This window comes from Cuculus canorus, chromosome 2 (assembly GCF_017976375.1).
Source record: "Cuculus canorus isolate bCucCan1 chromosome 2, bCucCan1.pri, whole genome shotgun sequence".
Classification (NCBI taxonomy): Eukaryota; Metazoa; Chordata; class Aves; order Cuculiformes; family Cuculidae; genus Cuculus; species Cuculus canorus.
The window spans coordinates 160,591,928-160,617,731 of NC_071402.1; the positions used below are offsets into that span (position 1 = coordinate 160,591,928).

The window sequence follows — 25,804 nt, forward strand, 5'->3', positions numbered from 1 at the left end:
GCTGGTTCCACCGCTTTGGATGCAGCCCAGGACACGGTTGGCCTTCTACGCTTGTAATATTGCCAGAACAAATATAACGACCTTGGAATTGTTTTCATGCCGTATTCTGACCACTTCGTCCTTTCCCCTTTGTTGGGGTCAGCCCAAATCGTCGAAGGCCAGGATGCAGCCCAGGACACGGTTGGTTTCGGGTTGGTTTCTGGGCTACAAGAGGGCCTGCGTGAACTTCATGAGGTTCCATGAAGTGCAATGTCCTACACCGGAGTCAAGGCAGCTCTTGGAATTTGTACAGGCTGGGATGAAGGGATTGGGAGAAACCCTGAGGACAACTACTTGGGGTGCTGGGGAGGAGAAGCTCAACAGGAGCCACAATGTGCGCTCCCAGCCCAGAAACCACCCGTGTCCTGGGCTGCATCCAGAGCAGCGTGGCCAGCAGGGACGGAGGGGATTCTGACCCTCTGCTCCTCTCCTGGAGACCTCAGCTGGAATACTGTGTCCAGTTCTGGAGTCCTCAACATCAGAAGGAGATGGAGCTGTTGGAACGGGTCCAGAGGAGGCTCCAAGGATGATCCCAGGGCTGGAGAACCTCCTCATCCGAGGACAGGCTGAGAGAGTTGGGGTTGTTCAGCCTGGAGAAGAGAAGGCTCCCAGGAGACCTTAGAGTGACCTTCCAGTACCTGAAGGGGCTCCAAGAAAGCTGGAGAGGGGCTGTTCCCAAAGGCGTGTGGGGATGGGATGAGGGGCAATGGGGATAAACTGGAGAGGGGCAGATTTAGACTGGACATAAGGTGGAATTTCTTCATGATGAGGGTGGTGAGGCCCTGGCACAGGTTGCCCAGGGAAGCTGTGGCTGCCCCATCCCTGGAAGTGTTGAAGGCCACGTTGGATGGGCCTTGGTCAGCCTGAGCCAGTGGGAGGTGTCCCTGCCCATGGCAGGAGGTGGAACTGGATGATCTTTAAGGTCCCTTCCAACCCAAACTATTCTATGATTCTACGAAATAAACTTTCCCTAAATCTCTGCCGTGCTTGGCCGTGAGGATGGGGGCAGAAACTGCCCCAAAATTCTGTAAAAGGGGGGACAGAATCACCCTCTGAGCAGCAGGGAGAGACAGGGCTGCACAGGCACAGCATTGTGGCCCCACGTTGTACCAGGAAGGTTTTGGATATTAAGAAACATCATACTGAAAGAGCCGTGAAGCATTGGAAGAGACTTCCCAGGGCAGTGGTGGTGTCTCCTTCCCCGGAGAGGTTCAAAAAGCATGGAGATGCGGCGCTTGGGGACACGGTTTAGCAGCCACGGTGTTGTTGGGCTGATGGTTGGACTGGAAGAGCTTAGAGGTCTTTTCCGACCTTAATGGTTCTGTGATTCTACCGCACAGAGAGCTGATGTTCCCCTTCTCCTAGTTCACAGAATCACAGAATCCCCAGGTTGGAAAGGACCCATTGGATCATGGAGTCCAACCATTCCTAACACTCCCTAAACCATGTCCCTCAGCACTTCATCCACCCGTTCCTTAAACACCTCCAGGGAAGGCGACTCGACCCCCTCCCTGGGCAGCTGTTCCAGTGCCGATGACTCTGTCTGTGAAGAATTTTTTTTCTGATATCCAACCTGACCCTCTCCTGGCGGAGCTTCAGGCCATTCCCTCTTGTCCTGTCCCCTGTCACTTGGGAGAAGAGCCCAACATCCTCCTCTCCACAACCTCCTTTTAGGTAGTTGTAGAGAGCAATAAGGTCTCCCCTCAGCCTCCTCTTCTCCAGGTTGAACACCCCCAGGTCCATCAGCCGCTCCTCATCAGATGTTCTCCAGCCCCTTCCTCAGCTTCGTTGCTCTTCTCTGGACACTCTCCAGAGCCTCAACATCCTTCTTGTGGTGAGGGGCCCAGAACTGAACACAGTATTCGAGGTGCGGTCTCACCAGTGCTGAGTACAGAGGGAGAATCCCCTCCCTGGACCTGCTGGTGACCCCATTTCTGATCCAAGCCAAGATGCCATTGGCCTTCTTGGCCCCCTGGGCACACTGCTGGCTCATGGTCAGTCGGCTGTCAACCAGCACCCCCAGGTCCTTCTCTTCCATGCAGCTCTCCAGACACTCTTCCCCCAGTCTGTAGCGCTGCATAGGGTTGTTGTGCCCCAAGTGCAGGACCCGGCATTTGGCCTTGGTGAACCTCATGCCATCGGTCTTGGCCCAGCGGTCCAACCTGTTCAGATCCCTTTGCAGAGCCTCCCTACCCTCCAGCAGATCCACACTTCCTCCCAGCTTAGTGTCATCCTCAAACTTGCTGAGGGTGCACTCGATGCCTTCATCCAGGTCATTGATGAAGACATTGAACAGAGCTGGACCAGCACCGAGCCCTGAGGAACCCCACTTGTGACTGTCCTCCAGCTGGAGGTGACTCCATTGACCACCACTCTCTGGGCCATCCAACCAGTTTTCAACCCAGGAGAGTGTGCGCCTGTCCAGGCCAAAGTTGTCCCAAAGGGAAGCCCAAAGAGACCTGGGTCTCAGCCGTGGTCATCGCTGCTGCTCTTGGTGTTGGCTGCAGTGACAGAGGACACAGGGAGGGAAACGCTCCGTGCTGAGAGCCCTGAAGCCCCAGCAGAACCACGACCGCTCTGGTTTACCTCATAAACTGAAGAGGACTGGGCTGTCCCGACTGCTCCTCCTTCTCTCCAAACACGAGGTCAAGGCAGGACTTGAGACCTTCCAAGAAGACGAGCTGTCCCCGTTCCTTGGCAGCGGTCAGATTGACTCCCTCAAGAGAGGAAAACATGATGTTAGAGAGGAAACAGCTTTGGAGGAACGGTACGGAGCCAAATGGATCGAGAGGTGAGGTTTATCAAGCGTCCTCTAAAGGTTCTCATAAAGTCAAGGCCTCAGGAACTCCTGCACGGGGGACGGAACAGACGGTTCTGTAACACACACTGGGGTCAAATCAGAATAGTTTGGGTGGGAATGGATCTCAAAGCCCATCCAGTCCCATCCCATGCCGTGGGCAGGGACATCTCCCACTGGATCAGGTTGTTCCAAGGCCCATCCAACGTGGCCTTCAACACCTCCAGGGATGGGGCAGCCACAGCCTCTCTGGGCAACCTGGGTCTCCCTCACCCTCCCATTTCTTCCTAAGATCTAAAGAGAATATTTCTTCCTAAGATCTCATCTCCATCTCCCCTCTTTCAGCTCCAAACCCTTCCCCGCATCCTCTCCCTGCACTCCTCGATCAGAAGCTTCCTGGTGCCTCTTTCAGTCCTGGAAGCTGCTCTAAGGTCTCCTCGGAGCCTTCTCCTCTCCAGGCTGAACAACCCCAACTCTCTCAGCTCTCCTGAATTTTGCCAGGAGATAAAAAAACAAAGCACTGTGATGTGGGGGCTCAAACATCATGGAATTGCTCCTTAGAAGACAGCTTTGTCGCATGGGAGAAAAGCAGCTTCTCCTCTAGAGGCAGGGAGAAGGTGGCCAGAGGCTTCTCCAGGCTGCCCCAAAGACCCTACTGGAAGCAGTTCCTTCTGCTTCTCTTCTTGGGTGGTGAAAGCCTTTGGTTTTCACCATCTCTAAATCATCATTGTGGCATTAACGACTCATCGGCACAACCCACGCACCAGAGTTCGGCATATCCTGGATCTGGAGGACACCACGGACCGGGCAACCCAATGCTTGCACAACGGTTGGGAGAGAGCGGCCTCTGCCTTGATTCGCCTTTGGAGAAGAAAGGACCACGACAAACTGCCGAGGGCTGCGACTCAAACTCAAGCCAAGGTTTCCTGCTCTCAGCCCTACTTCGTTATGAGGCCAACCTCGAGTTCCACGTGCCGGGCACGTCCGGCCGCGAGCGGAGAAAGCCCTGGCAGAGTTGCAGCAGACATGAAGAAGATGGGTAGATCATAGAATCACAAGGTTGGAAAGATCTTCCAACCCAAACTATTCTATGATCCTATGATCCTATGATTCTAGGAAAGGTGACAGGTGGGAATCGCTCACCTGCGATGGTGTCCTGCATGAATATGTGTGCGCTTGGGATGTGTTGGAGCACCTCCCATCCGAGGACAGGCTGAGAGAGTTGGGGTTGTTCAGCCTGGAGAAGAGAAGGCTCCGAGGAGACCTTAGAGTGACCTTCCAGAACCTGAAGGGGCTCCAAGAAAGCTGTGGAGGGGCTGTTCCCAAAGGCGTGTGGGGATGGGACGAGGGGCAATGGGGATAAACTGGAGAGGGGCAGAGTTAGACTGGACATGAGGAGGAATTTCTTCCCCATGAGGGTGGTGAGGCCCTGGCAAAGGTTTCCCAGGGAGGTGGTGGCTGCCCCATCCCTGGAGATGCTCAAGATCAGGTTGGATGTGGTTTGGATCACCCTGAGCCAGTGGGAGGTGTCCCTGCTCATGGCAGGGGGATGGAACTGGATGCTCTTGAAGGTCCCTTCCAACCCAAACTATTCTATGATTCTATGATTCAAGGAAAGGTGACCGGTGGGAATTGCTCACAGCCACTCACGGCGATGGTGTCCTGCATGAATATGTGTGCGCTTGGCATGTGTTGGCACTGGAAAGCTCAATGCTCCTTGTTGGTGTCCTTCAGAAAGCAGTTCCAACCCCCCTGACATGGGCAGGGACACCTCCCACTGGCTCAGGCTGCCCAAAGCCCCATCCAACGTGGCCTTCAACATCTTCAGGGATGCGGCACCAACGACTTCCCTGGACAAACTGTGCCAGGTCCTCACCCTCCTCAAAGCAAAACATTTCTTCCTAAAATCTCATCTCAATCTCCCCTCCTTCAGCTGAAAAACATCCCCCCTCGTCCTATCCCTGCACACTCTGAGAAAAAGCCCTTCTCCAGCTTTCCTGGAGTCCCTTTCAGTCCTGGAAGGCTGTTCAAAGTTCTACTTGAAGCCTTCTCCAGGCTGAACACTCCCAACTCTCTCAACCTGTGCTCGTACGGGAGGTGCTCCAACCCTCCGATCATCGGGGAGTCATTACGGATGCAATCACACAACAATATCTCACGCGCGCTATCTTCAAATCTCGGCCAAGCTGTGCGTTTCCAGTGTGGAAAGGGAAAAGTCAACACGGACAACTCTCTGTGGGACAATTCTTTGCAGAGAGGGTTAGGGTTACACTTAGGGTTTAGGAGCTCTCTGCGCTACACCACGAGTCACGGCATCTCAGCGCCCTGGCAACAGGGTGGTTGAGCCAAGGCGGTGGGTAGGTGGACAAGATGACAAGATAAACGGTGTAGAAAGAGTTCAGGAAGGTTTGGCTCAATGCAGCATTGCTCAACAGGCAGAAGTGGTGAGCCAGAGGCAGGGAACCAGAAAGAGAAGCAGAGAAGCAGAGAGTAGTTTGGGTTGGGAGGGACCTTAAAGATCATCCAGTTCCAACCCCGGGCCATGGGCAGGGACACCTCCCACCGGATCAGGCTGCTCAAGGCCCATCCAACGTGGCCTTCAACACCTCCAGGGATGGGGCAGCCACAGCTTCTCTGGACAACCTGTGCCAGGGCCTCACCACTCTCATCATGAAGAAATTCCACCTCATGTCCAGTCTAACTCTGCCCCTCTCCAGTTTATCCCCATCGCCCCTCGTCCCATCCCCACACGCCTTTGGGAACAGCCCCTCCACAGCTTTCTTGGAGCCCCTTCAGGTTCTGGAAGGTCGCTCTAAGGTCTCCATGGAGCCTTCTCTTCTCCAGGCTGAACAACCCCAACTCTCTCAGCCTGTCCTCGGATGGGAGGTTCTCCAGCCCTCGCATCATCCTTGGAGCCTCCTCTGGACCCGTTCCAACAGCTCCATCTCCTCCTTCTGGTGAGGATTCCAGAACTGAATCACAGAATCACAGAATCACCAGGTTGGAAAGGACCCACTGGATCATGGAGTCCAACCATTCCTAACACTCCCTAAACCATGTCCCTCAGCACTTCATCCACCCGTTCCTTAAACACCTCCAGGGAAGGCGACTCCACCCCCTCCCTGGGCAGCTGTTCCAGTGCCGATGACTCTTTCCGTGAAGAATTTTTTTCTGATATCCAACCTGAACCTCCCCTGACGGAGCTTCAGGTCATTCCCTCTTGTCCTGTCCCCTGTCCCTTGGGAGAAGAGCCCAGCTCCCTCCTCTCCACAACCTCCTCTCAGGCAGTTGTAGAGAGTGATAAGGTCTCCCCTCAGCCTCCTCTTCTCCAGGCTAAACAACCCCAGGTCCATCAGCCGCTCCTCGTCAGATGTTCTCCAGCGCCTTCACCAGCTTCGTTGCTCTTCTCTGGACACTCTCCAGAGCCTCAACGTCCTTCTTGTGGTGACTGAACTGAACACAGTATTCGAGGTGCGGTCTCACCAGTGCCGAGTACAGAGGGAGAATCACCTCCATGAATAACTGGCCCCAATCCTCCATATGAGGTCTCCCAAGAGAGGAACAGAGGGGCAGAATCACATCCCTTCGGGTTGCTGCAAGGTTTTGCATCCTCCAAAGAGTGGTCGGGAACAGAAGGATGTCCGAGGGCAGGAGCAGGAGCTCTTCCTTTACGCAAAGACTGCTTGAACGCTGGAAGAGGCACCTACCAGCAGCCAGGAGCTTCTTAAACATCACAGAAAAGATAGATTTTGGCTTATTCCCTATGGAATCGTGCTGGGAGCTGCAGGATATTTAAGCACAGCCTGTTTGAGTCACCCAAGCGAGGGGAAGCCTCGTAGCAGCTCTTTCCCCGGGACCTCCCGCACCGCTGTGCCTGGCGTTGGCCCAACATCTCCTTTTGAAAAGACCTTGGGGGTTTTCCAAGCATTTCCCAGTCCTCACGACACTCCCAGGAGCCACCGCTGGCACACGAGAAGGAGGTGGAGCAAAGCGACGCGTCCACTTCTGCCTCCTGCTTTCTACCCCCGTGTCTCACCCGCTCGACCTTCCCGTTATTCTGACACGAAAAATGTAAATGCCGACATTTCAAAATCCCTTTTCTTCTTTTTTTTTCCTATTAACAATACGTTTATAAAGGCAAATCTTACACATCTGATCAACGAGACGATCCCTACAAGGGGATTTGGGAGCGTAGTATTCCTGAGGACCTCCAGGGAGAAGGTCTGGGTAGATAAGAGGTCCTTTCCGGGAAGATTAACCCTACGCTCCTGCAAGGCTTATCGGCGGCTGAACATTCAGTGCTTACGAGAAAAAAAGACGTATTTCCCCTCCCAGCTGAAATGTGAGGGGATAGATTCATTCCCACTGCCAGAAAACACTGGATACGGCGATTAGAACCCAGCGGATTGGAGGCAACGTCTTCCATCGCAGCCAAGGGTCCTTTGCCAAGCAAAGGCGAAGGCCATCTAACGCGTCCCCAACCTCAGATCTACTTTTTCAACCACCCCTGAGCCTGATCTTCTCTTTCCTGGTCTTTCACACATGTTTTTGGGTGGGAAATTAGTCCCATTTGCCACACAAATTAAGGAAGAACTTCATGCAGGGCACCAGGCAGCACTTTTGTTTCCAACCACGCTCTCCATCGAAGGGTTGTGGCGCACTCTTGCCTCATCCAATCCAGTTGTCTCCTCTCTTTTCCCTTTCTCCCAGGAAAGCCAGGAGCAGTAATTCCCTCGAGGTCTTCCTTGGAGTGAGTGGCCCAAAACTGAACGCAGGATTCGAGGTGCGGTTGTCCCGGCTCCGAGTATATTTGAATGTCCTCCAAGTCAAAGCCTTCCAAAACCACCTTGTGCATAGGGTGGAAAAGGAAAGAGAGGCAAGCTCTGCTCCGCTTTGCTCCGGAGGCTCTCGTAAACGTAACTACATGCCGAGGGAGCTGTACCTTCAGCTGAGAGCACACCACGACTCTGGAATAGTGGATAAAGTCCATCACAGCCACCATCAGGACACCCAGGCTGAGCAGGACGCTGAGGTTGTCCACCAGCAACTGAGTGTGGGGCCTTTCACTCTCTCTGCCACACGTCTCGCTGGCCCCAAGACCAGCAGATGCGGAAGAGGGCGGCAGGATTCGCTTTTTCCAGGTGATATGTGGCTGCCCCATCCCTGGAGGTGTTCAAGGCCAGGTTGGATGGGGCCTTGGGCAGCCTGATCCAGTGGGAGGTGGAACTGGATGATCTTTAAGGTCTCTTCCAACCCAAACTATTCTATGATGCTCCGATTCTATGACTCTATGATTCTACGATTCTATGACTCTATATTTCATAGAATTGTAGAATCACAGAATGGTTTGGGTTGGAAGGGACCTCAAAGCCCATCCAGTTCCAACCTCTTGCCATGGGCAGAGACACCTCCCACCGGATCAGGTTGCTCCAAGCCCCACCCAATGTGGCCTTCAACACCTCCAGGGATGGGGCAGCCACCACTTCTCCCCACCCTCACAGGTGCCTCCCCACCCTCCCAGGAGAACATTTCTTCCTCAGATCTCATCTCAATCTCTCCTCTTTCAGCTTCAAACCGTTCCCCCTCATCCTATCCCTGCACTCCCTCATCCAGAGCCCCTCCGCAGCTTTCCTGGAGCTCCTTTCAGCAGCGGAAGCTGCTCTAAGGTCTCCTCGGAGCCTTCTCTTCTCCAGACTGAACACCAACTCTCTCAGCCTGCCTTCATAGCAGAGGTTCTCCAACCCTCAGATCATCTCCGTGGCCTCCTCTGGACTCCCTCCAACAGATCCATGTCCTTCCTGTGCTGAGGACTCCAGAACTGAACGCAGGACTCCAGGGGAGGTCTCACGACAGCAGAGCAGAGGAACATTTGCTCCCTGACCCCACGCTGGAACGCAGGGCAGTAACATAGAGCTAAGAAGCCTTTTGGGCAATTGCAAGTACACATCATGGAAAAAAACTTGTAGCCGAGGACAAAAGAACCTTTAAGTGACCAACCAGGAGCGGAAAACGGTTGGCAAACACCTGATGTGCCATAAAACGGGGCTGGGTTGCACAGCAGACTCATAAACCTTGTCCTCTTGTGAAGATTTGAAGTCCACAGGACGCGACGCGACGCTGAAATGCTTCGCTACAGCAGTGCCTGAATTCACTGTTAACGTCAAGGATTCAGAAACTGGTGTTCGTTTTGCTTCAGCCGTTTCTTCCTGCAAACACACAAACCCTCTGTCCTTCAGATTAGCACGAAAAGAGCTCTTTAAAACCCGTTGCAACTCGGCGCCGTTACACCAGGACCTGCCTGGATGACAGCAGAAGAGCCACAGCGTAAGGCGGTGGTAGGAAGAGGCAGCGTAGACATGGGTCACACCAGGAATGCGATCCATTCCACGCTGGGTGGATCCAGCGTGCCCAGTCTCATTTTCCAACTGGGAAAACAAGTTCTAAACCAAGTTCTAAACCAAGAGACATAATGTTAGATGGAGACCTGGACTTGCCCCACTGCAGTCACCCCTGTAGGTGTTCAAGGTTAGGTGGGGCTTGGAGCAACCTGATCCAGTGGGAGGACCCCCGCCTCTCCATCCAGGACCTTTAAGGTCCTTCCAACTCGAACTAGTCTATGATTCTATGGTTACATCGTGTGGGTTGCTGAGAGACCAGCAGAGTTGCTGTCACACATCAGAGAATCATGGAATGGTTTGGGTTGGAAGGAAACTCAAAGCCCATCCAGTTCCAACCTCCTGCCACGGACAGGGATATCTCCAGTGGATCAGGTTGATCAAAGCCTCATCCAACCTGGCCTGGAGCGTGCGAGGTAGTGGTCATTGCCTTGAAAGTACAAAGTGCAAGGATTTGTCCTCAGGCAACTGGCCAAGGTCTCTTCTCCAGCATCGCTATCTGCAGGGGAACTCCGCGGTGACCAAGCCGTGTCCTGTCACCCCAGCGCCGCAGCAGGGGAACAGGCAGGAGAGGCATCAAACGGGTTCAAATAAGTTTTTCCTTTGAAACAAACAAGTGTGGGAACACCAATCCATCAAACTGCCCTGGTGCCGCTCGCCTTCCTACAGCCCGGCACGTTCTCCGCAAGGTCACGACAAACAACACATCCGTCCCTTAAAATTAAGTGCAGAGCATGATGAAAAGAGCATAGTTTGCAGAAAAGGAAGAGTGTGAAGCTGGGATTGCAGAGCCAACACAGAGGCACAAAAATCCAGGCAAGATTTTTCCTGCAGGTAAATATACTTCAGTGCAATTAGAAAACACGTAAGGAACTGGTTCTGGACTGGGAAGACCTGGCAACGCTCTGGAGAAGCATTAAGCTTTACTTCAGTTATGGATCAGCATTCAATGTCCCACCACACATCAGATGCTTCAAGGATCAGGTCCACAAAACATCGCTGCACAGACTACGACCCCTGCCTCTCCATCCAGGCCTGGAACCACCACATTCCCAAGAAGAACGAGAGCATCACTAAGTTATGAAGCTCTTTCAACTTTTCTAGGTGCACGATCTTCTGCTAGGAATGATGACGCACGAGATTTAACCTGGATAACACAACCCTGTTGGGTGCTCATGGATTCCTCCAGGCAGTGGCTTTGTGTGAAACCACCCTGCCTAAAACCACCTTTATGGAGTTTGATGCCTTCATCAGACCTCATCTGGAATCCTGTGTCCAGTTCTGGAAAACCCAACATAAGAAGGAGATGGAACTGTTGGAACAGGTCCAGAGGAGGCCACGGAGATGACGCGAGGGCTGGAGCACCTCTGCTCCACCTCTGAGGACAGCCTGAGGGAGCTGGGGTTGTTCAACTTGGAGAAGAGAAGGTTGTGGGGACACCTTAGAGCAGCTTCCAGGACTGAAAGAGGCTCCAGGAAAGCCGAGGAGGGATTTTTTTCAAGGGCCTGGAGTGATAGGATGAGGGGGGATGGCTTTAAATCAGAAGGGGGAAGACTTAGATTAGACATTAGGAAGAAATTCTTCACCATGAGAGCGGTGAGGCCCTGGCACAGGTTGCCCAGGGAAGTGGTGGCTGCCCCATGCCTGGAGGCGTTGAAGGCCACGTTGGATGGGTCTTGGATCAACCTGATCCAGCAGGAGGTGTCCCTGCCCATGGCAGGGGTTGGAACTGATGGGCTTTGAGGTTCCTTCCAACCCAACCCATTCTATGATTCTACGATTTAGGCAAAGAAGGATTAAAGACAAGATCCTACGGAAACTCAGATATAAATATCCGATGTCGCAACCTCCAGCTCCTCAGAACTCACAACAATCATCCGCGGGGCACCTGGGAAGTTATAATGGAAGCCTGACTCAGCCTTGAAACCAATGGGACAGGGACAGCTCATCGCTGCGGGCGAAGGGAATCGCTCCTCTCAACTCCCCGTGGGTAAAGTATGTACTTCTTCCCACCACCTCCCTTCATGCCGGTAATCCTTTTTGTTCGAGGCCGTTTCGATTTGCACTGCACGTGTCCTCCTGCTAATCCTCCTATTCTCTCCTTCCTCAGCCGCTCCCACCAGGGAGATGACAGCAGCGCCTATTAAAAGCTCAGAGATGCACACCAGGAAATTTCATCACGTTGGGTAAGACACCAACAAACGCAATCCTGATTTTCAAGCAGGATCGTATACGTAACAGCCCCATCTCCTACGGACACCGCTGGATAAGCCCCGTGTCCTGCCCCACTTCGTTCTCCCCTAGGATTTCCTCCTCTCCGCAACATCAGATGGTGCTGAGGAGGAGATGCTCGAAGCTTTGAGCTGCTGCTTTGTAGTTCCATTTGATGTTGAAAGATTCCCGTCCGGAATGAGGCAGCCACCCCGTTCCGTTTCCTCACGTCCTCTCTGATTTAAACAGACACAATGGACCTCTTTGCTGATCAAATCTTTTCCAGATGGAAAAATCATCTTATGCTTTTTTTTGTTTTCTGAACGCTCCTCCGTATCTTTGATCAGGGACACCTCCCACCGGCTCAGGTGCCCACGGCCCATCCAACGTGGCCTTCAACACCTCCAGGGATGGGGCAGCCACAGCGTCCCCGGGCAACCTGTGCCAGGGCCTCACCAATGTCATCATGAAGAAGTTCCTCTGGAAGGACGGGATGTCATCCAGAGGGACCTGGACAGGCTGGAGAAGTGGGGCTGGAGAACCTCATGAGGTTCAACCAGGCCAAGGGCAACGTCCTACCCCTGGGTCGGAGCAATCCCCGGGTTCAGTACACGATGGGGGATGATGGGATGGAGAGCAGCGCTGGGGAGAAGGACTTGGGGTGTTGGGAAGCTCGACAGGAGCCACGGCGTGCGCTCCCAGCCCAGAAACCACCCGTGTCCTGGGCTGCATCCAGAGCAGCGTGGCCAGCAGGGACGGAGGGGATTCTGACCCTCTGCTCCTCTCCTGGGAGACCTCAGCTGGAATACTGTGTCCAGTTCTGGAATCCTCACCAGAAGGAGGAGATGGAGCTGTTGGAACGGGTCCAGAGGAGGCTCCAAGGATGATGCGAGGGCTGGAGCACCTCCCATCCGAGGACAGGCTGAGAGAGTTGGGGTTGTTCAGCCTGGAGAAGAGAAGGCTTCAAGGAGACCTTAGAGTGACCTTCCAGTACCTGAAGGGGCTCCAAAAAAGCTGCGTAGGGGCTGTTCCCAAAGGCGTGTGGGGATGGGACGAGGGGTGATGGGGATAAACTGGAGAGGGGCAGATTTAGACTGGACATGAGGAGGAATTTCTTCCCCATGAGGGTGATGAGGCCCTGGCCCAGGTTGCCCAGGGAAGCTGTGGCTGCCCCATGCCTGGAGGTGTTGAAGGCCATGTTGGATGGGGCTTTGGGCACCTGATCCAGTGGGAGGTGTCCCTGCCCATGGCAGGGAATTGGAATTGGATGATCTTTGAGGTCCCTTCCAACCCAAACTATTCTATGATCACCACAGGACAGAGGATAAAGTCACTTCAGGCCCTCCAGTGCACCCTGTGAGCGTCCAGAGAGGCCCTCGGAACACAGACACCACGGCCTTTTTCTCCCCAAAGCCCTAATGAAACTGCTCACACCAGCCTGGGCTTGTCCGGGGAACACTGACCTCTAGAAAACATTGCTAAGCATCAAGAAAATAATCAGCCGTTCAGCTCCTTGCCCTCTCCTTGCAGTGAGCTTCGTAGCCAGGTTTTTCCTCTATTATCGCATCCCTTCTCCAGCAAACAACGTTCTCCATCTCCTATTGCAGGAGCACCAGTCCTGACTGGAGATCTGGAAAGATCCGCTCACACGCAATTCCCATTCCCCATTCTCCTTCCTTTCCACTCAACAGAAACCACCCGGAGGTGTAATTATTAACCTCCGCCAAGAGACTCACCAGCTTTTGCGCTACGACGTTGTAGTGACTGAAGGACTGGAGCAGAGCCACGAAGCAAACCTTGCAGCCAGCTGGGAGAGAAGATAAAAAAGAGACGTTATCAGTTCAGTGTTGCAAGGTGACATGATCCGAGCGCATAAATCAGAGCAGCGAGGCTACAAATCCATTTGGAAAGGCCTTGAGGTGAGAGAGGTCTAGGCAGAACCTCACTCGCTTGCGGCTGGGCTTCACCTCTCTGTAGGATCTCCAAATCAGGGGGAATGTTAGTTTAAAAGAGAAAGAACAAGAAAATGTTTAAAAAGAAAGAAAATGATGACATAAAAAAATGTAATAGGTCCCTTTTTGGTCTTGTGCCATCCTGTCCTTGGATCTCCTGGCACTGTTTCCCGGTATTACAGCAAGAAGGCCAACGGCCGACCATGACACGAACTACCGAAACCACTGACGTGCCAAAAATCCCCCGGTTTGGCTCTCGTAGGGCAAGTGACCTTGTCTGGAAAAACACACAGAACAAGCGATTTTGATAAAGACACCTCACTTAAAAGTGATTTTGGAAAACATGTGACCACGTGGCCTCGTGGTTTGGGTAAGAACAAAATCAGTGCATTTGTTTCTCCTTGCCAGAGAGCAAGACGTGGATTTCAAGTGGTCAGTGGTCTCAGCTGAGCCTTCATGGACCCCCTCGGGAGCTCCCAAATGATTTGAGCACCAGCGAGGAGGCGCTACAGACAGAGAGGAACTGGCATCCAAGCTCCAGGATGGAATGGGAGGGCGACAAGCAAGCACACCCGCCTAGAGATGCATTAATAATCCCAAAGGTTCTTCCTAACCTCAAGGGATGGCTTTTTCCAGGCCGATGGTGCAGCAACTCCAAGGTCAGGACGTTCACAGAGCCGTGGGGGGACTTGGACAGACGCTTAGGCAGCACCTCGGCAGGGCTGTCATAGAATCACAGAATCCCTGAAGCTGGAAAGGACCTTGAAGACCAAGTTCAACCATCAACCCAACCCCATCCTGCCTACTAAACTGTGTCCTCAAGGGACCGCATGCTTTTGGAGCCTCTCCAGGGATGGAGATTCCACCACTACCCTGGAGAGCCTCTTCCAGTGCTTCACCACTCTTTCAGGAAAGGAATTTTTCCTACTATCCAATCTCAACCTCCCCTGGTACAACTTGAGGCCACTTCCTCTGGTCCTATCGCTTGTTCCTTGGGAGAAGAGCCCAGCATCAACCTCACCAAACCCTCATTTCCAAGAGGGGCAGGCGGTCCCGTCCCTTGGATGCTACTTTGCCAGCGGAAAGCTGGAGGAACCCATGAGTAGGTTACTCGCAGGTGAAACAGTCAGCAGAAAAGCAATTAGGCAACTCGCCAGGCTCTTCGTTTCTTTACTCAACATCAGCTCGCCTATTTGTTATTTGTTCTTGATAGTTTTAATCCCATTATAAAACACCAGGCAGGCGAAGGAACCGCAGCCAACACCTCTCTGTCAAGGCGTCTCAGTGATTTACAACGTGCACTGCACTAATGATGAAATGAGGTGAACATTATGGGATGGGCATTGAGATAGAGCGAAGCCCAAGAACATGTCAGGACTGAGATCTATAAATCCTGGCCCCCAAAGAGTTGTGCTAATCTCAGGATGATCCAAGGGTTGGAACACCTTCCATACGAGGACAGGGGGAGAGAGTTGGGGTTGTTCAGCCTGGAGAAGAAAAGGCTCTGAGGAGACCTTAGAGCAGCTTCCAGGATTGAAAGGGGCTCCAGGAAAGCTGGAGAGGGGCTCCTCATCAGGGAATGCAGGGATACGACGAGGGGAAGGGTTTGGAGCTGAAAGAGGGGAGATTTGAGATGAGATCTTAGGAAGAAATGTTTTGCTGGGAGGGTGGGGAGGCCCTGGCACAGGTTGCCCAGAGAAGTGGTGGCTGCCCCATCCCTGGAGGTGTTGAAGGCCACGTTGGATGAGGCTTGGAGCAACCTGATCCAGTGGGAGGTGTCCCTGCCCATGTCAGGGGGTTGGAACTGGATGGGCTTTGAGTTCCCTTCCAATCCAAACCATTCTGTGGTTCCACGATGCTTCACACTCTGCAAAACCAACCCACGGTCACATAGAAACACTTTAAGCTGAAGGAACCTCCAAGAAGGAGGTGAAGTCACACCCCTGCCTCAAAAAGTTCCACTGCTGACACACCTTTGAGGTAGAAGGAGAGGAAATGGTGCACCAAGAAGCTGCCATCTGTTCTGGTGTCTCGCAGCAGCGTGAATTTACCCTGGAAAAGAAGAAAAAACACTTAAGAGAGGAAGATCAGGGTATGAACCGCTCTTGGGTCCATTTTGGTAGACGAGGTGTCTGCTCAGGCCCGGACAGAAAGAAGGGGACAAGCAGCGCTCCAGCCACCCATCGCTTTACGAGAGCAACGGAGCTGGTGAGGGGCTGGAGAACAAGTCTGAGGAGGAGCGGCTGATGGACCTGGGGGTGTTTAGTTGGAGAAGAGGAGGCTGAGGGGAGACCTTATTACTCTCTACAACTGCCTGAAAGGAGGTTGTGGAGAGGAGGGAGCTGGGCTCTTCTCCCAAGTGACAGAGGACAGGACAAGAGGGAATGGCCTCAAGCTCCACCAGGGGAGGTTCAGGTTGGATATCAGAAAAAAATTCTTCACGGAAAGAGTCATCAGCACTGGAACAGCTGCCCAGGGAGGGGGTGGAGTCGCCTTCCCTGGAGGTGTTTAAGGAACAGGTGGATGAAGTGCTGAGGGCCATGGCTTAGGGAGTGTTAGGAATGGTCGGACTCGATGATCCAATGGGTCTTTTCCAACCTTGTGATTCTGTGATTCTGTGATGCCAGTGCGTCCTCCAGACATGGCCCATGGGGAGGCATCAGAAGATGCTGAGCTCACTGCTTTCTGAAGGACACCAACAAGGAGCATTGCGCTTTCCAGTGCCAACACATGCCAAGCGCACACATATTCATGGAGGACACCATCGCCGTGGGTGGCTGTGAGCAATTCCCACCGGTCACCTCTCCTTGAATCATAGAATCATAGAATCGTAGAATCGTAGAATCATTGAATAGTTTGGGTTGGAAGGGACCTTCAATAGCATCCAGTTCCATCCCTCTGCCATGGGCAGGGACACCTCCCACTGGCTCAGGGTGATCCAAACCACATCCAACCTGATCTTGAGCATCTCCAGGGATGGGGCAGCCACCACCTCCCTCGGCAACCTGTGCCAGGGCCTCATCACCCTCATGGTGAAGAAATTCTTCCTTATGTCCAGTCTAAATCTGCCCCTCTCCAGTGTATCCCCACTGCTCCTCGTCCCATCCCCACACACCTTTGGGAACAGTCCCTCTCCAGATTTCTTGGAGCCCCTTCAGGGACTGGAAGGTCACTCTGAGGTCTCCTCAGAGCCTTCTCTTCTCCAGGCTGAACAACCCCAACTCTCTCAGCCTGTCCTCGGATGGGAGGTTCTCCAGCCCTCACATCATCCTTGGAGCCTCCTCTGGACCCGTTCCAACAGCTCCATCTCCTTCTTCTGGTGAGGATTCCAGAACTGGACCCAATCCTCCAGATGAGGTCTTCCAAGAGAGGAGCAGAGGGTCAGAATCCCCTCCGTCCCTGCTGGCCACGCTGCTCTGGATGCAGCCCAGGACACGGGTGGTTTCTGGGCTGGGAGCGCACACATTGATGGCTCCTGTCGAGCTTCTCCTCCCCAACACCCCAAGTCCTTCCTTTGTCCCCCTCCAATTCACAGTCACCAAGCGGCACAGCTGCAACAACAGCCACCTCCCCTGTTCCCAGACCATTCTCCCACGACCACCGCTGCCCGTGAAGTTCTTCTCCAGCTGCTATTTTTGTCCCCGAGTTGTCCACCCCGGCTTCTGTTCCAGGCTCACCTCCACCGTGCCACGTTCAGAGCGGAAAAACCTCCTCCTCAAAACCTACTTAGCGTCGCCGAGCTCTCTGCACAAAGCACACACCTTGTTTTGGATCACACAGGGAATTAATTCCGCTCATCAATGTGTGCTCGTTACCCGTCTCATCAAGGCATTTGTTTCCATTCCAACCTTAGTCAAGGTGTTTCTTTAATCAACACAAATCATAGGAGGGTTGGTTTTAATCACAAAGAACTTATCAATGCTTAATTTTCCATCTAATAGGTGGAAAAATAAAAGCCCTTTTTGGCAACAAGCACTCTGCCTCCAGGCAATTCCACGCTGTCTATCAGAGCTGCCTCCGCAGGGTCTAAACCGTGTTAGAAAGTGATGCTAATGGAACGGCAAATATTCCCGCAAATATATATATATATATTCCCGCAGGGAATGTAAAGCAGAAGCCACGGTAGGGAAATGCTCTCTTCCACTCAAAGAAAGGGCTGTGCCTCAGTGGCCATCGCACTCACAGAAGGTCATCACCCAACGAGCATCTCCCGGATCGCATGGTTGAAGCTCGGTGGAGAATAATCAAAGAATCATGGAATGGTTTGGTTTGGAAGGGATCTCAAAGCCCATCCAGGTCCAGCCCCTGCCATGGGTAAGGACACCTCCCACTGGATCAGGTTGCTCCAAGCCCCATCCAACCTGGCCTTGAAGACCTCCAGGGATGGGGCAGTCACAACTTCTCTGGGTAACCTGGGCCAGGGTCTCACCACCCTCACAGGAGAAAGGATCTCATCTCAATCTCCTCTCTTTCAGCTTCAAACCGTTCCGTTCGTCACTGTGATCCAGAGCCCCTTTCCAGCTTTCCCGGAGCCCCTTTCAGCACTGGAAGCTGCTCTAAGGTCTTCCCAGAGCCTTCTCTTCTCCAGGCTCAACAACCCAAACTCTCTCAAGCTGTCCTCATACAGGAGGTGCTCCAGCTCTCGGATCACCTTTGTGGCCTCCTCTGGACTCGCTCCTACAGCTCTGTCTCCTTCCCGTGCTGAGGACTCCAGAATTGAACGTGGGGCTCCAGGGAGGAAGGGAGGGAGAAAAAAAGCAAGGGAGAAAGGGAGGAAGGAGGAAAGGGAGGAAGAGAGGAAGAGAGAAAGGGAGGAAGAGATGAAGAGAGAAAGTGAGGAAGAGAGAAAGTGAGGAAGAGAGAAAGCAAGGAAGGGAGGAAGCAAGGAAGGGAGAAAGTGAGGAAGGAAGAAAGCAAGGAAGGGAGAAAGTGAGGAAGAGAGAAAGCGAGGAAAGGAGGAAGGGAGAAAGCAAAGAAGGAATGAAGGGAGGAAGGGAGAAAGTGAGGAAGGGAGAAAGCGAGGAAGAGAGAAAGTGAGGAAGGGAGAAAGTGAGGAAGGGAGGAAGCGAGGAAGGGAGGAAGCGAGGAAGGGAGAAAGTGAGGAAGAGAAAAAGTGAGGAAGGGAGAAAGTGAGGAAGAGAGGAAGCGAGGAAGAGAGGAAGGGAGGAAGCATGGAAGGGAGAAAGCAAGGAAGGGAGAAAGTGAGGAAGGAAGAAAGCGAGGAAGAGAGGAAGCAAGGAAGAGAGGAAACGAGGAAGAGAGAAAGGGAGGAAGAGAGGAAGGGAGGAAGAGAGGAAGGGAGGAAGCGAGGAAGGGAGAAAGCGAGGAAGGGAGAAAGGAAGAGAGAAAGTGAGGAAGACAGAAAGTGAGGAAGAGAGAAAGCAAGGAAGAAAAAGCGAGGAAGGGAGAAAGAGAGGAAGGAAAGAAGCGAGGAAGAGAGAAAGCGAGGAAGGGAGGAAGTGAGGAAGAGAAAGTGAGAGAGGGAGGAAGGGAGGAAGAAGGGAAGGGAAGAAGGGAGGATGCGAGGAAGGAAGGAAGGAAGGAAGGAAGGAAGGAAGGAAGGAAGGAAGGAAGGAAGGAAGGAAGGAAGGAAGGAAGGAAGAAAGGGAAGAAGCAAAGAAGGGAGAAAGGGAGGAAAGGAGGAAGCTAGGAAAGGAGGAAGCAAGGAAGAGGAGAAGTGAGGAAGAGAAAGCAAGGAAGTGAGGAGGGGAAGAAAGGAGGAAAGGAAAAAAGGAAGGGGGGATGCAAGGAAGGCAGGAAGGGAGGAAGTAGGCAAGGGAAGAAGGGAGGGAGGAAGCAAGGAAAGTGGGAAGCAAGGAAGGGAGGAAAGAAGGAAGGTGGGAAGCGAGGGAGGCAGGAAGAGAGGAAGCAAGGAAGGGAGGAAAGAAGGAAGGTGGGAAGCGAGGGAGGCAGGAAGAGAGGAAGCAAGGAAGGGAGGAAAGAAGGAAGATGGGAAGCGAGGGAGGCAGGAAGAGAGGAAGCAAGGAAGGGAGGAAGGGAGGGAGAGGAGAAGCAAGGAAGGGAGGAAAGCGAGGAAGGCAACGGCTCCAGGAAACACCAGCATCCCGCCCACTTGTGGCCACCGCCCCAAAGCCTTTACCAGCTCCAGAGCACGGGACACAGACAGAGGGATCGGGATTCTACCAGTCCCATAACACAAAGAGGAAGACTTGCAAAACCAACAGGAACCTGCGAGGGTTTCCAAGTTCTGCCCATCCTCGTGGTCACGCTGTTTTCACGCAAATCCACACACCTCTTGCACCCATCCCCATATCTCAAACTGTTCAGTTGGCTGGAAAACACCAGGTCCCTGCAAGCCCAGCGGGCGGGCGCCTTCCCTTGGGGAATTCCTCCGCTGTGGAGCAGGTAAGTCCTGGTCCCACCACCCCAACCTCGTTTGCTGGCACTCGGAAACCCCACAGCGCCTGATATGTCACCACAGATGTGCAAGATGATTCTCTTCCTCCTTCTTTGCCTCTTTCTCAAGCCTAGAAAGACGCTGCTAGGGGTGAAGCACTTCCAAAGGCGAGGCTTTCTGGTAGAACCATCTCCACTCGCCTGCTCCAGCCCGTTCCCTCCACGCTCTGCTTTCAGGCTCTTCCCACCTGCAGGCTACAAGGCAGGAGCTGCGTTTACTTGTTAGAAGCTGCCAAAAACCCCCTTGGCAGGGCGGCAGCGGGTGTCACAAGCGCTAAGTGGTGACATGTCAGATACACCCACGCAGGCGGCGGCTCCATCCACCTCCAGCCCTGCAGCGAAGGCATCTGTCAGCACTTGGCAAACGGCACGAACCAACTGCCGAGATGTGGAAATCGTACAATTCCTAGGTTGGAAAAGACCTTTGAGATCATCAAGTCCGACTGTATCTTTCCCACTATTAAGCACCATAAGCATTTCATCTCCCCGTCTTTTAAACACCTCCAGGGATGAGGACTCCACCACCTCCCTGGGCAACCTCCGACAGGGCCTGAGGACCCTTTCCGTGAAGGAGTTTTTCCTGATGTCCTCTCCTGGCACAGCTTGAGGCCATTTCCTCTTGTCCTATCGCCTGTCACTTGGGAGAAGAGACCAACACCTACTTCTCTATAATTCCCTTTCAAGTACCTGAAGACAGTGATGAGGTCTCCCCTCAGCTGCTCCTCACAACCTTTGTTCTCCACACCCTTCCCCACCTCCGTTCCCTTCTCCGGAAGTTCTCCAGCCCCTCAAAGTCTTTCTTGGAGTGAGGGACCCAAAACTCACCCCAGGATTCGAGGTGTGGCCTCACCAGCACCGAGTCCAGGTGGACAATCCCTTCTCTTCTCCTGTGGCCACCCCAGGGCTGATCCCAGCCAGGATGCTGGTGGCCTTCTTGGCCACCTGGGCCACCGCTGGCTCATGTTCGGCCACTGTTGACCACCACCTCCAGGTCCTTCTCCTCCAGGCAGCTTTCCAGCCGCTCTTCCCCAAGCCTGGAGCTGCACGGAGTTGTTGTGTCATCGCAAATTGGGATGGCAGAGATGGGAAGAAGGCATTTGCAAAGGGCTGATGCTTTTTCATCAAAGTGGGACGCTGATTTCCAGCCAGCCTTGGTCAGATAGCTCAGCAAAACCCGTGGACTGTGTCTCCAAGCCAAGCCTGTCTCCAGACTGTGCAGCTCTGAGCAGCCACCGGTGTCACCACGCGATGCACAAAGGGACCAGTGAAACAAGGATACTCATGATGTTGGAAGCCTCAACATAAGAATCACAGAATCACAGAATCACAAGGTTGGAAAAGACCCATTGGATCATCGAGTCCAACCATTCCTAACACTCCCTAAACCATGTCCCTCAGTACTTCATCCACCCGTTCCTTAAACACCTCCAGGGAAGGTGACTCCACCCCCTCCCTGGGCAGCAGTTCCAGTTCCCAATGACTCTTACTGTGAAGAATTTTTTTCTGATATCCAACCTGAACCTCCCCTGATGGAGCTTCAGGCCATTCCCTCTTGTCCTGTCCCCTGTCACTTGGCAGAAGAGCCCAACATCCTCCTCTTCACAACCTCCTTTCAGGCAGTTGTAGAGAGTAATAAGGTCACCCCTCAGCCTCCTCTTCTCCAGGCTGAACACCCCCAGCTCTCTCAGCCGCTCTTCGTCAGACTTGTTCTCCAGCTCCTCACCAGCTTCGTTGCTCTTCTCTGGAGACGCTCCAGAGCCTCAACATCCTTCTTGTGGTGAGGAGTCCAGAACTCAACACAGTATTCGAGGTGCGGTCTCACCAGTGCTGAGTACAGAGGGAGAATCACCTCCCTGGACCTGCTGGTGACCCCATTTCTGATCCAAGCCAAGATGCCATTGGCCTTCTTGGCCACCTGGGCACACTGCTGGCTCATGGTCAGTCGGCTGTCAACCAGCACCCCCAGGTCCTTCTCTTCCGTGCAGCGGAAGAAGGAGATGGAGCTGTTGGAATGCGTCCAGAGGAGGCAATAATCCAAGGGTTGGAGCACCTCCCATACTCCATTTCCTTCTTATGTTGAGGATTCCAGAAGTGGCCCCAATCCTCCAGCTGAGAGGAGAGGAGCAGAGGGTCAGAATCCCCTCCCTCCCTGCTGGCCACGCTGCTCTGGATGCAGCCCAGGACACGGGTGGTTTCTGGGCTGGGAGCGCACGTTGTGGCTCCTGTCGAACTTCTCCTCCCCAGCACCTCAAATCCTTCCCGTCAGGGCTGCTCTCAACCCCATCATCCCCCATCAGGCACTGAAATCGGGGATTGCCCCGACCCAGGGAGGAGGAAATCTAGTTTTAGTGAACTCACACTACCCTCACCCTGTACAAGAGCTTTAAAACTTAATAAAGTGAAAACTTAATAAAAGATGCCTTATGTGTTACTCCATGTTTCTCCTCACAGATAACAGCTCAGATACTGAGAACAGGTTTGTGGCGATCGTTTTTTTTTGGCAGTTTGAGTGTCTCCCTTATCTCCTGTGAGTAGAGAAGCCTTTTCCCTAGGCTGGAAAACACCGTTGAGGTAATTCATTCTCGGCCTGCCCAGAGCAGAGCAGGGCAGGGCTGAGCAGCCAGGAAGAAACAACAGGGAAAGCCGTGGGATCGCTACTGGATGGAGCTCAGGCCCTTGAGGCTTGAAGCAAACTTGGGAGAGGTTGTTGGCCAACGCTCGGTGGTCGCAGTGTTGCTCTCTGTAATGGATGGACTGAAGCTATGAACCAACCTTATCTTGGGCTGCATCCAAAGCAGTGGGACCAGGAAGTGGAGGGGATTCTGCCCCTCTGCTCCGCTCCGGTGAGATCCCACCTGGAGTCCTGGAATCCACAGTATAAGAAAGAGATGGATGTGTTGGAGCAAATCCAGAGGAGGCCATGGAGATGATGCGAGGGTTGGAGCACCTCTGCTATGAGGACAGGCTGAGAGAGTTGGTGTTGGTCAGTCTGGAGAAGAGAAGGCTCTGAGGAGACCTTAGAGCATCTTCCAGTGCCGAAAGGGGCTCCAGGAAAGCTGGAGAGGGACTTTTCCAAGAGCCTGGAGTGATGGGATGAGGGGGAGTGGCTTTAAATTGGAAAGATTGGACATCAGGAGGAAGTTCTTCAGGATGAGGGTGGCCCAGGTTGCTCAGAGAAGTTGTGGCTGCCCCATCCCTGGAGGTGTTGAAGGCCACGTTGGATGAGGCTTTGAACAACCTGATCCAGTGGGAGGTGTCCCTGCCCATGGCAGGGGGTGGAACTGGATGGGCTTTGAGATCCCTTCCAACCCAAACTGTTCTATGATTTAAAGCACCAGGGCCAGTATAGTAGGAACAGATCCAACGTGGTCCTTGGGGCCCTTCACTCCAAGAAGGACATTGAGGGACTGAAGCGCATCCAGAGAAGGGAACGGAGCTGAACGAGGGTTATGAGGAGCACCTGAAGGACCTGAGGTTGTTTAGCCTGGAGAAGAGGAGGCTGAGGAGAGACTTTATTGCTCTCCACAACTACCTGAAAGGAGGTTGTGTTGAGGTGGGCACTGTGTTCTTCTCCCAAGGAACAAGTGATCGGATGAGAGGGAATGGCCTCAAGTTGCACCAGGAAGGGAGAAGATTTCAATGAGACATTAGGAAGAGATTCTTCACCATGCAGCGCCAGGCAGGCGGTTTTACCCGTTTCTGCTATTTTTCCCCACGGGCACCGCCAGACTGGGGCCTCGGGGCTGCGGGGACCCTGCCAGCCCGCTCGGTGGCTGCGGGGACACCAGGGCCGGGCGAGGGAAAGGACCCGAGGGCCGCTCAGCATAAGGCGAGAGGCCAGGCCGGTCGCTATGGCGACCTTCCGTTTCAGGGGCCCGCGCGCTCCCAGCATGCACCGCGCGGCGAGACGGACTACAACCCCCAGCATGCACCGCGCGCGCTGCGGCTATACTAACGCGGCGAGCGCCGCGCTATTGGCCTACAGCTCCCAGCGTGCATCGCGCGGCACGACACTAAACACTACTGTCTGGACTATAGCTCCCAGCATGCACCGCGCGGTAATAGGAGCCTATAACAGCCCCGACTGCAACTCCCAGCATGCATCGCGCGGAGACCATCGAGCAGTGCATCCCGGGCTGTGATGGCACCAAACTGAGTGGAGCAGTTGTCCCACCAGAAGGACGGGATGTCATCCAGAGGGATCTGGATAGGCTGGTGAAGTGGGGCTGGGAGAACCTCAGTGACGTTCAACCAGGCCAAGGGCAAGGTCCTACCCCTGGGTCGGGGCAATCCCCAGTTTCAGTAAACGATGGGGGATGATGGGATTGAGAGCAGCGCTGAGGAGAAGGACTTGGGACGCTGGGGAGGAGAAGCTCGACAGGAGCCACAACGTGCGCTCCCAGCCCAGAAACCACCCGTGTCCTGGGCTGCATCCAGAGCAGCGTGGCCAGCAGGGACGGAGGGGATTCTGCCCCTCTGCTCCTCTCCTGGGAGACCTCATCTGGAGGAATTTCTTCCCCATGAGGGTGGTGAGGCCCTGGCCCAGGTTGCCCAGGGAAGTTGTGGCTGCCCCATCCCTGGAGATGCTGAAGGCCACATTGGATGACACTTGGAGCAACCTGATCCAGTGGGAGGTGTCCCTGCCCAGGGTCGGGGGTTGGAACAAGGTGATCTTTAAGGTCCCTTCCAACATAAACGATTCTGAGTGTAAGACTGAGATGCTGAGAGTTGGAGTTGTTCAGCCTGGAGAAGAAAAAGCTCCAAAGAGACCTTAGAGCAGCTTCCAGGACTGAAAGGGGCACCAGGAGAGCTGGGGAGGGGCTCCTCATCAGGGAGTGCAGGGATAGGACGAGGGGAAGGGTTTGGAGCTGAAAGAGGGGAGATTGAGATGAGATCTTAGGAAGAAATGTTTTGCTGGGAGGGTGGGGAGGCCCTGGCCCAGGTTGCCCAGAGAAGTGGTGGCTGCCCCAACCCTGGAGGTCTTCCAGGCCAGGCTGGATGGGACTTGGAACCCCTGATCCAGTGGGAGGTGTCTCTGCCCATGGTGGGGGGTTGGAATGAGGTGATCTTTAAGGTCCCTTCCAACCTAAACGCTTCTCAGAGTAAGACTACATCTCCCAGCATGCACCGCGCGACGTGAGCGCTCAGCCTTGACTGCCGTTACCCAGTATGCACCGCGCGGCGCTGCCTGGACTACAACTCCCAGCATGCACCGCGCCGTCCCCTTCCACCTTTTTCCCCCGCCGCCGCCGCCGCTGCCGTCCCTTTATCCTTCCCTCGTTGCTGCCCTCTTACCGTGTCCGGTCGCTCCGGACTGGCGTCCAGGAGCTCGTTCAGCTCCACGAACATGGCGAGAGGCAGTGGAAAGAACGTGGAGGCCGCGGGGGTGGAGGGTGCGGCCCCGCGCATGCGCCCTGAGGGACCGCATGGCGCCGCCTGCTGGGGGAGGGGAATGAGGCCGCCGCTTTCCTCACGCTCAGTGGTCCCCAACGCCCCCCCCGTCCCTGTCCTGGGCACCTGTGGGGGCTTCCACACTGCCCCCCATCCCTGTCCTCCACACTGCCCCCTGTCCTGGGCACCTGTGGGGCCTTCCATACCGCCCCCCGTCCCTGTCCTCCACACCGCCCCCCCGTCCCTGTCCTGGGCACCTGTGGGGCCTTCCATACCGCCCCCCGTCCCTGTCCTCCACACTGCCCCCTGTGCTGGGCACCTGTGGGGGCTTCCACACCGCCCCCCTTCCCTGTCCTGGGCACCTGTGGGGCCTTCCACATTGTCCTCCCTGTCCCTGTCCTCCACACTGCCCCCCGTCCCTGTCCTGGGCATCTGTGGGGCCTTCCACACCACCCCCCATGCCTGTCCTGGGCACCTGTGGGGGCTTCCACACTGCCCCCCATCCCTGTCCTGGGCACCTGTGGGGGCTTCCACACCGCCCCCCATCCCTGTCCTCCACACTGCCCCCCCATCCCTGTCCTGGGCACCTGTGGGGCCTTCCA

General features: G+C 54.3%; 1 protein-coding gene across 2 annotated transcripts in view; it reads right to left on the reverse strand.

Moving 5' to 3' along the window:
- Positions 1-25,228, reverse strand: part of ELP6 (elongator acetyltransferase complex subunit 6) — a 29,919-nt gene extending 4,691 nt beyond the window's left edge. The window contains exons 1-4 of one of the 2 annotated variants that reach the window (XM_009563554.2): positions 25,107-25,222; positions 15,368-15,446; positions 13,179-13,249; positions 2,626-2,756 (exon numbers count right to left, since the gene is read on the reverse strand). In XM_009563554.2, the coding sequence (XP_009561849.2) occupies positions 2,626-2,756; positions 13,179-13,249; positions 15,368-15,446; positions 25,107-25,220 (395 nt within the window). In that variant the 5' untranslated portion in view covers positions 25,221-25,222. Of the gene's footprint in view, positions 1-2,625; positions 2,757-13,178; positions 13,250-15,367; positions 15,447-25,106 lie in introns of both variants that reach the window. The other variant, XM_054057243.1, reaches the window with a different exon arrangement.
- Between the last annotated feature and the right edge of the window lie 576 nt (positions 25,229-25,804).